We start from the raw sequence: 15,202 nt of genomic DNA, 5'->3' as shown, positions 1-15,202 counted from the left end.
GGATGGAATGGAGAAGATCAGTTGGACCGATTATGTGAGAAATGAAGAAGTGTTAATTAGAGTCAGTGAGCAGAGGAATATCCTACATGAAATAAGAAAACGGAAGGCTAATTGGATTGGTCATGTTTTACGCAGAAACTGCCTTCTAAAAGAAGTTATTGAAGGAAAGGTAGATGGGCGGATAGAAGTGACAAGAAGACGAGGAAGAAGACGTAAGAAGATGCTGGATGACCTTGGGGACAGAAGAGGATACTGTCATTTGAAGGAGAAAGCTCTAGATCGCATTAAGTGGAGGAAATGTTTTGGAAGAGACTGTGGACCTGTCGTCTGACAGATTACTGATGATGATGATGATGATGATGATGATGTGGAGAAATCTGCGAGATTAAACTTGCAGTCTGGCAGACATACATACATACATACATACATACATATGATATAACAGCATTTTATGCTAAGAACACATGAAAATCAGTATATTTATATATACAGAAGAATCTATAGCATACATATCAGGTAATTTCAATCAAAGAATTACAACTGTTTATGTTGCTGGTAGGGTATGTTGAAGACAAATTCACCACCTTAAAATTTTGATTGAATTTGCACCATTTAGCCTTAATAACAATGCACTGGGAAACCATTTAATTTGGGCCCAAGACTCTTGAACTTGGGACAAATAAATCAATCAGTTGCTCCTGTGAATGACAATTCAATATTTACATGTGCAGGTGGAGGGATAGCCATTATCACATAGGAGCCATTGAAAACAGCTCCATCCAGAGTTTTGACCATCACAGCATCATCCGTGTGCCTGATCTGTACAACTGCTTTCTTCAGATGAATTCGCCCTGAAAAATTAAGCAATGATATTTGCCATAATCCATGACTGAGAAATTTCATTGAAAGTGAGAAACTTCACTGTATGCACTGTAAAGACAGAAAGTAACTGTATATACCTCCAAGTTTCTTGGCAATCTTGATGCTAAGCTGCTGAGAACCACCAATGATTTTGCGTTCTTGTGCACCATCCTTAATGGCCCAAATTCGGTGCACACCTTTCCCCTGACGTAAGTACCACAAGAAAAATAGCAATGACATTTCATGGTCTTGAGCAGTGTTGTTAACAACACACATGCCTTCAAGAAATTCTCTTGCATCTCTGTTAACAGCATAAACCAGACAAATATTACCTGACAAATGTTTACATTACATATTTTTTTTATAAAATCAAAAAGGTCTACGGACAAATAGTGGCTTACACCAGTTCTTAATCACTCTAATGGTATTTATATTAACTTACCTCAATGTAAAAATATTTAACATAAGTGATATATACTGTATGTTGCTCACTATATATAAATCCTTGAGTGATGTCACATGCTGAAAATTATAATTATATACACATCTTTCCATTAACTATGCATTTTGCATGAATAAGTAATTGAGCCTGATGTACTGAAAGTATGTCAAATAAAGTGCTAAGAAAATACATAGCAATAGAACGAATTAAAGAAATCAGAGAAAAAGTAAAGAAAGAACTCAAAATTTTAAATTCCTTTTTAGTAGTACTTAGATTCCAAAATAAAGGAAGTCAGATTCAGTTCAATAACGAGGAAATGTCAGTCAACTTTAAATTTTGTTCCATCATTCTAGTTTTACCTGTTAATAGCTGACAGTTAACTAAGGTCCTATTACTCGCACACAAGAAGAAATATAAGATGCACAATAAAGTTATCTATGAAGACAGGGTATGATACAATAACGGTTTTGAAGAATACCACCTTTTGGTTTGTGACATTATTTAATCTGGTAGTTTACTGATGTTTCTGAGAACTATACTGCCTCCATCTTCAGGATAGAAGAGTGAGTCAAGAGAGCAGCAGGCATTGCTTGCTTAATATTTGATGGCTTAATCTTCAACCTCAAAGCTTCTATGAAATATTAGTATGCTTCAACTAGACCCCACAGTGTCACATCCCAGAAAACAGTAATCTTCATAGTTACTGCTTTTAGAACCTTAAAATATGACACAGTAGCAACCTCCTTTAAGGATCAATCCTGAAATTTGCTTTTAGGTTATATGATGTTCCTTAAGAATGAAAATGACATTTAGGTCTGCCAAGGATTATTTGGATCTTGATGAGGAAGACAGTTATTTGTTACCACAGTACAGCGTATGACTCTGGCTGACAAGTGCAAGGAAATGATGACTTACAAATCCATATTTGATGTATACCGGTTACATGTTTTGAAGACTCACTGCCATTATCGAGCTGCTTTCAGTGAAAGATATGCTGCAACATCCCTTACAACACAACAAAACACTTCAATATTACATGTGGATGATGTTACTGTTGGGACATTAGTGACTTGTGAGAAAAGCGAATAGTTGTCAGTGCTTCATTTAAAGTAGTAACAGCATTTTCTTTAAAGAATTGTGGAAGAAGGTGCAAAAATTCAATGAGTAATTAACCCATACAAAAAGAAGCAAGAATAATGCCCACAGCACCTAATGATAAGGGGGATCACTGTAATTTCAGAAAAAGTCAAAGTCAAAGTTACTTTATGACTTGCAGTTTACCGCTAATCAGTTCACCTTGGCATCAGGCCCCTTGGGACTCACAACCAAGGATCTTTATTCTTTCAACTGAACCCTTGCAGTAATAGTCCTTATGTAACATACTCTCTGACAAGAAGATGGCTTTGCCTCTTATGAACATGCTTGGCCTTTTGTCAAGCATATGTATCACACTTGCATCATGTTATTGAAAGTTATTCCTTTTGCACTACATACAACTTGTCATGTGGTTTGAGATGAATCTTTGAAAACAGAGCCGCATTTGTATGTAAGTCTTGCAGCTGTTTACTGAGCTCATAGTGCTGCCTCTAAATGCTATTTACAAATGTATGGTTTTGAATGGCCTATGAACTCTAACAGCCATTTTGTTGCATTAAGTTAAGTACCGTTATTGTAATGATCATTTTTTTTCTTCTTCTGACACAGATTTCCTGAGCTCTCTATGATCTGCTACACTGTAATTTCATTTCCATTTGGATGGTCTATATACTTGAGTGTGTGAACAAAGTGCACACTTAATCACACAATTAGATGCATGTTTCACCACCTAATGGATTTGACAGATATCTGATCTGGTAGGTCTATATTGAAAGATTTCCACAAAGTTAATTTTCGTTTAGACTGTTTAATTAGATGCAGTAGTGTAATTGGTTGAGGCACTATGCTACAAGCTGGGAAGTTGAAGGTTTGATTCCTGATGAGGTTATTGAATTTTTCAATTGACCTAACCATTCCAACCGCAATATAGCCCCGGAGTTTATTCAGCCTTCAACAGAAATGAGTACCAGGGATCTTCCACGGGGTAAAGGGCAGCCAGCATGTAAGGCTGAAAACCTCACCATCATCTGTGAGCCAACTGTCTAGAAAATATGGGAGTCTCAGCATCTCATAATCCCATGGCTTGTTACAGTGATGGCTTTATCTTTACCTGATCAATTAGAATCTCAGCATTACATAAAGATATTGTCACGTCACAGTATAAATAAGTTCTTATATTTCCTCAATTATGCACCCAATGTAAATATACTTGTTCAGTGAGTCACCTTTTACAAAATAAATTATAAATTTTGACTTAAGGACAGGTGATATATACACGTATTTGCACTTCTTTTGCTTATTTTATTAATTGCAAATCATGTGTCCAAAACTATCTGCTTACCTAGTCCAGCAATGTTTCTTCAGAAAATCCTTGACTGTGATTTGATCCCATTCAACAGCATGAGGAGCTTGCCATGGTCGATCTGCAGGTACCTGGAGCACCATGTCATCTAGCTTACGAATTGTAGCACGCAGGTCCCATGCTGCTAATGGGCTAGTCCACCAGAATCCAGGCCATGAACCTGAGTAACGACATTGCTTCCCCTAAAACGAGTAAATGTTCTCACTCAATAATAATAACTTATATGACTTTTGGAAGGGTGCTTCACTCGGCTGTACTGAAATTAACTTTTATAAATTTTGAGGAACTGCTGTGTTTTGTTACTTAAAACACACTGTTTACATTTCACAGATCAAAACCCTTTGTCACAGATTTTCTGTCATCAATGCTATAGCAATACTGCCATTATTTCTAACTGCAAATTCTATTCGTGACACTTAATTTGTGAATCCACGTCATACATTTTATAGCTCTGCATATAAAATACAAAACATGTGAAAAAAAATTGATGAGTTTCATTAAACATAAACAAAATTAATTATGAATCTTATTATATACAGAGTGTAAATAAATATATGTTACAACGTTCTGTGGTAGATTGATGGGTTTGATGTGATCATATTTTGTTAATATACCCATGTGTGGAAACGCTTTGTTTATGCACTGGGACCTCTAAAATGTGACTTGACTCAACTGCAAAGCCTTGTGTACAAGACTCAAGCGGAAACACAACATGATCTTATGGCAAGAATTGCAGTAGGAGCTAGAACCATCCAGGAAATACCGGGAATCTTTCAAAGAGTTCAGCATAACATGGCCAGGCAGTGCAGAACATGCAATGATGTCGGCGGTCGCCATTTTGAGCAACTTTTATAATGTAAAACAATGATAACTTCCCCTAAAACTTGTGCATCCACTCAGAAATTTTTGTGGCCCTTAGTGCCAAAAGGAAGCGTCTCTGGACATTGGTGTATTAACAAAATATGATAAGATTGAACTCATCTATCCACCACATTTATTTATTTACACTCTATATGTATATCAGTATATATAATAACCTGATTTCAACTTCAAAAGTATAACAAATGATAAATAAACAAATAATTCTCCTCCTTTTCTGATGTTATGGTAAAGCTACAGTTGTCCTCTGCTTAATTAGTTAATCAGTGTGCCATATGACATAGGAAGGAGTGGAGATAAGCTCCACCATTCTTGACCTTGGAACTAGATGGAGGTGAGTGGCCAGTTTCATAGCCCTGCCACTTAACACCCAGAGAAAGAGCCCCTGATACCAATTGGATAGGAGGCTGGGTGAGCCCCAGAGCCAGTCTGGACGCTGTGGAGAAGAAAGAAATCCTGCACTGCGCAGAATCAAACTCAGGCTGTCCATCCTGTATCCCGTTGCTATACTGACTGAGCTCCATGTCTTATCAAAGAGAGTCTGTGGGTCTGTCCATGTATCCCTCTATCATAACTAGGTAAGTACTCAATAAAACGAAGAATTGTTGGAGGCATCGTTTTCTCTGCCATCCACACCATATGAAAGGAAAGTAGGCGATTATTTCTTCCCAGAACTTCTTGTTTTTCTTACATTTCTTTAAATGTTCACCATATCAACAGTTAATATATAAACATCCCAATACATCAATGTTATTGTGGATCCTTTCAGTATTTTCAGAGATGAAATATATAGATGGACAGACATGATCTCTCCATTATGCATTTTACACATTTTGTGTAAAAAATACATGAAAAATTATATTATTCAGAATGCGTTATTTATTTGGGAAATAAGTTGACATCAATTCTGTCTCAAGTAAGAAATTTATAATTTTACTTGTATTCATGGACAATGAACCATTGTGAGTAAGGGGGAAAACATGTGTGGATTACCTTACTAAAATAGATGCTGTCATGGTTGTCTCTGCAAAGGTATGTCTCACAGCCCAGTTCCCTGCACATGCGCAGGACATGATTTTGAGAGGGACCCACATATGAGGCTCCTAGATCAACCCATCCAAACTGTGGGTCTCCGGCCTCTGCTGATGGAGTTAGTGTAAGTGTTCGACCACCTACCCGGTCATTGGCTTCCAGAACCACCACTTCCACTCCACGCTCATGAAGGAGTTTTGCAGCGCTTAAACCTGATACAAATCATGTTTGATTAAAGAAATGTTCTCAGGAGATTAGCTGTGTCAAATTTAAGTTAAAGACCAACATGTCAGTGTTCTTCTTTGTCTGCAGCATCAGGGTTAACATTGACTTTGAAATGCTGCTTTTAATTCAACATTGAAATGGCCGATTTCCCAAGAAGATCTTAACTCTTTTATTTATTGTGAAAAGTTCAAATCTTGCATAATGTTTCATAACTACTTGTATTTTCTTATGTTTCACTCAGTTTCAATTGAACATTATCTTTTATTTACCAAGCATTTGCCCATCCTTTCTTCATGCTTGTTATTTGATGTATAAAAAATGTTTAATTTTCTCTGTCATTTGATATAAACAGACAAACTTCACTTATGAAAAAATGCGGCATTTGTGCATGTATTTTTGTTGTATCTGTTATTATATATATCTACATGCAATTATCATACTGAAAATATTTTAAATTAGGTCAGTGATGTCCAGCATCTTAATTATGAAATGTGAAGAGAATAAACTACTCAGGATATCTATGCATAGTTTGGAGTATAATACTACCAGTCCTTGTACATATTTTACCATATCCCTTATTATACCTGGGGTTTCATTAATTATTCTGATTTTGAAATATGAATACTTCATTAGAATAACACAGTGCCATAGATATAATAGTTATAATTAATTATAAAAGGTAATTGCATGCTTGGCCCGTCACGGTAGCTGAGCGGTCTAAGGCATGCACTGTCTTCGCTTGCTCGGAAGTCGGGATCATGAGTTCGAATCCCACTCAGGGCATGAGCGGTCAGTGTGTGTATGTGTGTGTGTGTGTGTGTGTGTGCATGTGTGCACGCACGTTTTCTGTGTATGTGTACAGCTAGAGACCTTGTGACGAGCTGATCACCCACCCAAGGAGTCCTGCCGAATGTCTAAGATCTTGTAAACCATCTTATTACAGATGGTGAAACTTCACATCTATCAAAATCTCTACATGCAAATCCTAACCAATAGAGCCACAGACCAAAAACACTAACATGCTTCAATGATCTTGGTCTCGTTGTCTGGCTATGATAATTTTTTGTTCAACTGTTTGCATGATGTGCATGAGACACACCAATTAAATGTACTGACATTTATAGACTGGATTTACTGATGTCTGAAACCAGTAAAACGAAAAATCCCCCCCCCCTGCCTCTACAGCCTTTTGGACCTTGGCCGTTTTTTCAGTTTCTTAATCCTTGACACAGTCGGTAGGACTCGTTGGATATGGATCAGCATGTCACAAAGGCACTACCTATACCCAAAACAGCACAAACACAGAATAAACGCACACAGACACCCATGCTTTAATTGGGATTCGAGCCCATGATCCCAGTGTTGAAATGGGGGAAAAAAGTTCATGCCTTAGACTGCACAGCCATTGTGATTGGCTTGAAATATATCTGACCATATTTAACAGTTAAAACTTACGATCTATTAATTAATTCTGAATGGAAAAAGGCCAGGGTGCCTAATCCATTGAGGTAGAAGAAGAAGAAGAACTAACAATCTGTAGCATTCAATAATAGGTATCATAAGTTATCATGGAAAACTCAAGTTCTTTTAAATAAACACCAACATGGACTAGAGCAATCTTGGGTCAACAAAAGATATGGTTAATATAACCAGATACTTTAAATAGAAAATCTTCCAAGAAAACAACACCATCATAAAAGACATTAAAAAGAACAAGCAGTAATAACATTCTTGAAACTGAAATTCATACCAGAGATAACATGGGTAAGACAAATACCACCAAAACAAAAATTAAAAACGCAACCAGACATAATAAGATGCAATACAAATTATCTCAACAAATTAAAAATACCAATAGAAGTAGAAAATGCTTTACCCATGCAAAATCCACTAGATTATTGTTCTTACAATATCCACCTTGACTTAGTAGAAAGCATAAAGAAAGCAGAACACACACAAGAAGAATTAAAACAACTAACAATAAACACCATTGGAGAAAGATACCCATCATCAGAATGGCTACATATATATACTGATGGTTCTCGGATAGATAAAGAATTTAATGCTGGAGCCGGAGTATACTCATCTCTTTCTGCACACTATATAGCGGTAGGCGAAAACAAATCAAACTTTGATGCAAAAACAGAAGCAATACTATTTGCATTGGAACAACTAATCAGCAGACCCCAACATGTTTAAAAAAGCGGTTCTGCTTGTGGATTCAAAAGCAGCCATACAAGCCATGTCCTCAAACAAAAGAGCTATCATGAGACAGATAACTGAAATCAAAAAACTAATTAAACTATGGGAAAAAACAAAAAAAGATAGTGTACATTCAATGGATACCATCACATGTTGGCATCAATGGAAACGATATTGCTGATGAACTGTCAAAGAAGGGCACAAGACTGCATCACCAAAATAAAATCGTAAGTGCCCACACACTAGCTAACAAAATCAAAACTAAAATATGTGAAGAAATACTCCATATCATCAACAAAGAACCATACAAGAAGAAATGGTCAGAAAAAGGAAAACTTTGGGAAACTAACAGCAAGAAACCCAGAAAAGAAGCTGTTGCAAATTTTCGATTGAATACAGGACATGACATTTTGCAGCACATCTTTGAATTGAATTGAATTGAATTTATTTACATTCTATAAATCCTAAGCAGGTTAGTACCATTGGATACAGAACAAGTCAAAAGGTTACATACATAAGTACAGGCAATTTTAGCTTAAAAATTAATATAACTTAATTTTACATCATTCTCTATTTACATTGAAGTATTCATCTAAAGAGTAGAAGGAATGAGCATGTAGATAATTCTTTAACTCTGATTTAAACTTTTTAGTACCATTGCCCAAGTTTTTAATACTTTGTGGCAAGATAGGAATATGTAACACAGAAGAATGTACACTGTGCAACTTGCCAGGATCATCTATGGGAAAAGAAGACCTCCTTCAATGCCCCAATCTTAACAAGGAGATGCAACAAAGCAAGAACTTGAGTGCTCTCTAATAGGAAGCAAGAAGCAAAATGGGCTAAACGATTCCAAATGCAGCCATTGGAAATCAACCAACACTTCCTTAATGCCTTACCGCTAAGTCCAGCTCCAATTACTATCACTGGTCCCTTGCTAGACATGTTGAAATTGCTGCCTTTGACTCAGTCTTGTAATCAAGCATATCACCATACTGAATAGTCCTGTTATATATGTTCACAGCAGACAAGCCAGTTGGGAACAACAATGGTATATATACATTCTCTGGAACAAATGTACTATATCATACATAAATAACTGCAACATTTGTCAGCTGTCATAAAAGGTAACCCACAGACTGTGTTTATTGACTTCAAAAGTTGTATTTACAGAAATACCAGGTGCATAAACATAAATTTCTAAAAAATACTGTATTGCCTAGATGGACGAACAGGTATAAAATATATTCATCTGGTGTTCTTAATGTATCCATCTCTGATCTGGTTGGTAGGTGACCATAGCTGGTTTTAGAACGCAAATTCTGTGTTTGTCCTTCACTTTAATCTCATAGATTATATGTAAAAATAAGGCTGCAATGTAGGAGAGGGACTGAGTAATGTGAGATGAATACATGTACAAAAGGATTCAGAAATTGATCGGGATACTGGTCACAAATTTAAAATTCCAAAATATCTATACAAGTATACAGTTATACATATACACGTGGTAGTGTAGTTAGTTGAGGCACTATGCTGCGAGCTGTTAGGTCCCATGTTTGATTCCCGATGAAGTCACTGGATTTTTCAGTTGACTTAATCCTTCCAGCTGCACAATGGTCCTGGCTTCGACTCAGCCTCCAGCAGAAAAGAATACCACGAATCTTCCTGGGGGTAAAGGGCGGTCAGTGCATTAGGCTGACAACCTCACCCTCATCTCTGAGCTGATTGTCTAGAAAATGTGAAAGTCTTGACACAACTGTATGGGCCTCCATGGCCTGTTACAGAGATAGCTTTACTTTTTACCTTCTTTTGGTATACACTTATAAATCAACAACATGGATAGTTGGAGGACAATCTCAAAAAAAGCTGATATAATCGATTTCAAAACTGACCAAAGCCTAATGTTTTAAACTCAGAGTTAATGATTATTTTGAAATTAAAGTTTTAATAACAATGTCTGAATGACTAAAGAGATAATATCTAATACATCAAACTGTCTGAGACTACAGACATCCAGAAGAAAACTGTAGGTACCAAATTGTATACTTAATATAACTGATACTGCTAACTTTCATCTCCTATATTTTATTTACATAATGCATTGAGCTATACTAAATTCTTATACCACTCATGTTCCCAAAGTTCACAGTTGCTATTCAATTAGATAACAGGGTAACAAACACAAGACAGTATCTTACAGAACTAAAGTACAATAAACAGATTTAAGGTGCATCAATTAGGAAATAGTGGTGCCATGATGCCTATTACCTGAACTCTACAATAAAACACAGTGATGAAATAACACATATATGAGGTTGAATTGATTTCCAGCCATGTACACCTAATGTTGTAAATATCGCCAACTCTGCTACTTCTTGTTTAATTAGTTTACGATGCGTATTTGCATACTTTGTATGACAGCTTTCAGATCTTTATGTTCTACATAATGAAGGTGTGGGGCCAGGGTATTACTGGCAATAGTAATAACAACTTCTAAAATGAAACTAGAGACCAGAAGTGCATTAGACTCCAGTATAATGTATTCTGGAATTCGGGTATATTCCCATATTACTTCTGTTAGATTTGCTTTTAAGGAGACTGTTCCCAGTAGTGACAATGAACAAGTGTTTGATGGGATTACAGAGGAGGAGCCATCTAGGGCCGATTTTATGATGCAGTTCTTTTTACTGAAGAAGACAAAAAAATATGAAGAGCTTCATGAGAATGGGATTGAATCAGAAGACAATTTTCCAGCTAGCTCTTAGACTTACAAGGCCTAAATTAAAGAAATATCATTGTTTTGTTAAAAGCAGTGGTAGGCTTGATGTTGCCTCAGGAAAAACAGATGGAATTTTCCCTTTATGAGATGAAGTCTTCTATCCAATGGGTACCTTCGACTCTTTTCCAGAGGTTAAGCAGCACAGTCATGAAGCTGACCACGGACCTCCATTTAGTGCTGAGGTCATGAATGGTGGAGCTATACCTCCACTCCCTCATATATCTTCATGGCATAGGGCTTAATTAAATATAGGGACAGCTTTAACTTTACCTTTAACAGATGGTGAGTGGACAACTTCAGTTTACTGCATACTTTACCACTGGAGAAAATTCCATGGTATCTTCGACTTACTTGTACAATTTCAGTAACTGCTGAGCAGAGACCACACTACGAATCTAACAGTGACTTGATTCATAAAATAATTCCCAGCCTTTTATCAAACTTGAAGGTTCATTACCCTGTTTACATTAGCCTGCTACCATAAGTTATCCTGAGCCACATTAATCCAGTTACGATTTTCATATCCAGTTTCTTTACAATGTATTTTATTACTGTCATCACATATCTTTGTCTCCAAAATGGTTCTTTCGTTTGTACAGTTCTAACTAAAATATTATACAAATTCCTCATCTCTTCCACTAATTCTGTACACACTGCCAACCTAATCTTTCTTGAGTTGATCATCCTCACAACAAGTGATAAAACGGCTCATATTTTTAATTTCATTATGAAATTTTCCCAAGTCTCTTGTTACTTCTGCTTCCTTCGATTCAAGTATTATACTCTCAATTTTCAAACACCCTCAGTCTATAATCTTCCATTAAGGTCAGTGACCAACTACCACACCCACATAATGTAACTGGTAAAATAATAGTTCTGTATGTTTCAGTCTTTACATTTGTAGGTGAAAGATAAGCAAATATTTTGAGCTCGATAGATGCAAGCCTTCCCTAACATAACCTGCTCTTAATTTCTCCATGAACGTGATTTAAATTTGTTACTGCTGTTTCCTAACATTTAAATTTTACCACAGTTTAGACTTCATTAGTTATCTTCATATTAAGGTTTTGTCCTGATTCTGGCACTATTGAATTTCTATTTAATTTTCTGTATACTTCCAGACAAATGTCTTTATAATCATTAAATGAATTTTTGTGTTCTTCTTTGTAGTATTTACGTTTCTTCCCAACAAATTAACGTTAGCACAATAGTAATGTTTAATAGAAATGATAATATGAAGCCACACAAGCCTTAAAAACACTTAAACATTTATTTTTTCCCTTGTTATATTTCTACTTCTTTCTTCAAACTTTAACACATCTGTCCTCTTCCTGTTTACCATTCCACCTCCTCTCCCCAATGTAGACCTGATCACATTCACAGTGGATGCTGTATAATCCCAGTGTCTTTGGTCCAAGTCATTCTTGGCCAACTGAAGGAAATGATATATTTTCCTTGTAGTGAGGACCACAGACTTGATGTTGTGTCGAGATAGCACTCTGCTAATGCAGTGGAATATCAGCCTGATATTAAGCAGGAAAGCGACTGAATATGGCTTTATGTTTGGCTTGGCATTGGAACCTTAGTATTTAAGTTGGCATACACATTCTTAACCTACCATAACAATCTTTTTAAAAATATATTTTTAAACATTTTTAAAATACTTAACATTTTTATTATTCCATAATATATTCAACACATTATAAATCTTGATATATGGTATACTTTTTATATTTTATCTTTTACCTTATTTTTGTATTTCTGCTTTAATTGTAACACCAAATTGAGGCAGAAGTTTTATGTTAGTATATAATGCGATACGTTGCGCTGATATGGATCCATATCGGTAGTTTAATAACTGTACGTATTCCTATAGTATATAACTGCCTGATAATGGTCTTATACGACTGAAACATGTAGCAGGAATAAAGATCGAATATTAAAACTGAGTATATTTGTTGTGTTGACAGTTAACATAATTCCTATATATATCTCAGGGAATGGTTGGGGGCTCTGCGAATGTGCTGGTCGGTGTAGCAGCTCTGCCAGAAAATGTCTCCCATCAACACCAATTACACATTAAGGCTGTCTTGATCGCCAAGAGTTCTAGCTCTGTGTACCACTGTCAAAAGTACAGCATGCTTGTTGGATAGATGGTGATGAAAGCTAGAGTTTAGGTAGGAGCTGGTATGGGTAGATTTACGGTATATTTTATGGCTCACGGAACCATGAGTATCCTGTAAATATCTATGTCAAGAAAGGGAAGGTGACTGTCTCTTTCCGTTTCCATGGTGAATTGGATGTTCTGGTGGACACAGTTCAGGTGGTCAAGGAAGTCCCTCAGCCTGTCGAGGTCATGTGGCCAGATGATGAAAATGCTGTCTACGTAACGGAAACAGCAGAGGGGCTTATGGGCAGCCCGACCGAGCGTCATCCTCTCGAAGTCCTCAACGAAGAAGCTGGTGATGACCGGAGACAGTGGTAAACCCATACCGAAACCGTCAATTTGTTCATAGAACTAGCCAGCGAAATCAAAGTAAAAGGCCATCAGGACATGGCGGAAGAGCCTCAGGATATCCTCCTCAAAATGTCGACCTAGCAGACTCATGGTCTCCGTAATCGGCACCCTGGTGTTAGCGACATCACATCAAAACTGACCATTATATCCAGGGGTCTGGCGCAGAGAGAGCCCAATGTTCAGACAGAGTTTCTCGAGTTCCTCACGTGGTATGGAAACCTTGTCAGCGTGAAGGACCGGGAGCACCTCATTGGCTTTCAAAGCCCAAAGAGCCCTCCTCTCCCCACTAGTCAGTATGTCCTCGGGTATGCGGATCCTGGCGGTCTCCTGCCGGACCTCTTCAGCAGTCTCATTGGGCAGGACATCTATCGCTTTCTCCACACAATTCAGGATATAAACAGGCACAACCGCCGGAGTCACGGCAGAGTTAAGACGTTTGCTCAAGGTTAGCAAAATGCTCCCTCCAGTGGCACTTCACTCAGATCGACGACAGTCTTCCTGTTGCAACAGGGGAGAGGCGGATGCTGGGCCTTGTGCAGGTGCTGGAACTTCTTGCAGTGCCTGGCTTTATTTACCGTTCTCAGCGACGCGTCACTTTTCGTTCGTAATACAATCGATCAGGTTCCAATTATCGGTACTCTTTCAGCATACTATTCTCAGACACCTCCAGTCTACATTCTTCTGCTGCGCGTTATTACATTTTGGGCAATATAATGTAACGTGTTATTTAAGCGGCATCGAAATCCCAGACAGGCAGTTGCCTGAGAATGCCTTGGGCAACAAACGCGTCTTCCCGGAGACGGAAGGTTCGTTGTGTAACCATGTACGTTACCGGTATTCTACAAGGTATCATATTTCCGAGAAACAGAAGATTTGTTGCGTAGCAACGGCCGCGGATATACAAGAAGTTGCAGCAGCCGCCGAAGTCAGTCTTGAGCGTCTTGAGATAGTCGCCGTTGAAGAGAGTTAGAAGATATTCGCCGTAGAATGCAGTTAAAGTGATACTAATTGTACTCGAGTGTTTAAGAGTGAGTGTTCAATAAATATCCGCTAAATCCGAGACCCACGTGAAGCTATTTGTCGCGTGACATACCCTACACGTGACAGTAACTGGTACTGTTTCACATATACTGTACTGTGACCCTACTCCTGTGCAGAGCTGTACTTGCTTCTGTATTACGTCTAAAACACAGATATATGGAGGACACATAATACTAAATCAATAATAGGTAAGTCTTAGACAGTACAGCACTACTAAATCAATATTAGTTACGTCTTAGACAGTGTATAATGTAGGATATCTGAAGATGAAACAAAACACTTACATTACGAAATGATAAAATGAGTATTTTAAGTAGTATGATTACACAACAAAAACAATTTCTTCAGGAAATAATGAAAAGGAATTTTCCCACTCCAACATCTCAGTTATCTCTGTAAGCATGTGGTTGACATTCCATAATTAGATACTACACAAATCTCCTGTAATAGCACTTTCAAGGTTTCTCTTGGAATTTTTTGTCTCGCATGTTTATGTATGAAACAATAAATTTTCATAAAAACTTAAGACTCCCCTAGCCCTAGTCTATAAAAAGAGTATTACATAAAGAAAGGAAAAGTGAAAGAACTAGTAAGTGAAGCAATGACAGACAGAAAGAATGGGAGATGAAAAAGGACATTACATATTCCATACTGTGATGCTGTCACTAATTTTGCTGACAAGTGGCGGTCACTCGGTCGGTACAGTTCGCTTGCGGACTAAAGCTGCGGAGTTTTTTTATACTGTAAAACACTGGTTACAGGCTG

The 15,202-nt window shown here is 37.3% G+C and overlaps 1 protein-coding gene across 2 annotated transcripts in view; it reads right to left on the bottom strand.

Annotated features, from left to right (window-relative positions):
* LOC111866827 (amine oxidase [flavin-containing] A) overlaps window positions 1-11,247 on the bottom strand; it is a 19,630-nt gene extending 8,383 nt beyond the window's left edge. Inside the window, exons 1-6 of one of the 2 annotated variants that reach the window (XM_033752423.1) lie at window positions 11,149-11,247; window positions 8,999-9,165; window positions 5,634-5,884; window positions 3,741-3,943; window positions 960-1,162; window positions 724-851 (exon numbers count right to left, since the gene is read on the bottom strand). In XM_033752423.1, coding sequence (XP_033608314.1) covers window positions 724-851; window positions 960-1,162; window positions 3,741-3,943; window positions 5,634-5,884; window positions 8,999-9,044 — 831 coding nt within the window. In that variant the 5' untranslated portion in view covers window positions 9,045-9,165; window positions 11,149-11,247. Of the gene's footprint in view, window positions 1-723; window positions 852-959; window positions 1,163-3,740; window positions 3,944-5,633; window positions 5,885-8,998; window positions 9,170-11,148 lie in introns of those variants that run through there. The other variant, XM_023856123.2, reaches the window with a different exon arrangement.
* Window positions 11,248-15,202: the final 3,955 nt, after the last annotated feature.

This window comes from Cryptotermes secundus, unplaced genomic scaffold (genome assembly GCF_002891405.2).
Source record: "Cryptotermes secundus unplaced genomic scaffold, Csec_1.0 scaffold446, whole genome shotgun sequence".
NCBI classification, from domain to species: domain Eukaryota; kingdom Metazoa; phylum Arthropoda; class Insecta; order Blattodea; family Kalotermitidae; genus Cryptotermes; species Cryptotermes secundus.
The sequence above is the reverse complement of the archived record's forward strand: the minus strand, read 5'-3'. Positions and strand labels throughout refer to the sequence as shown.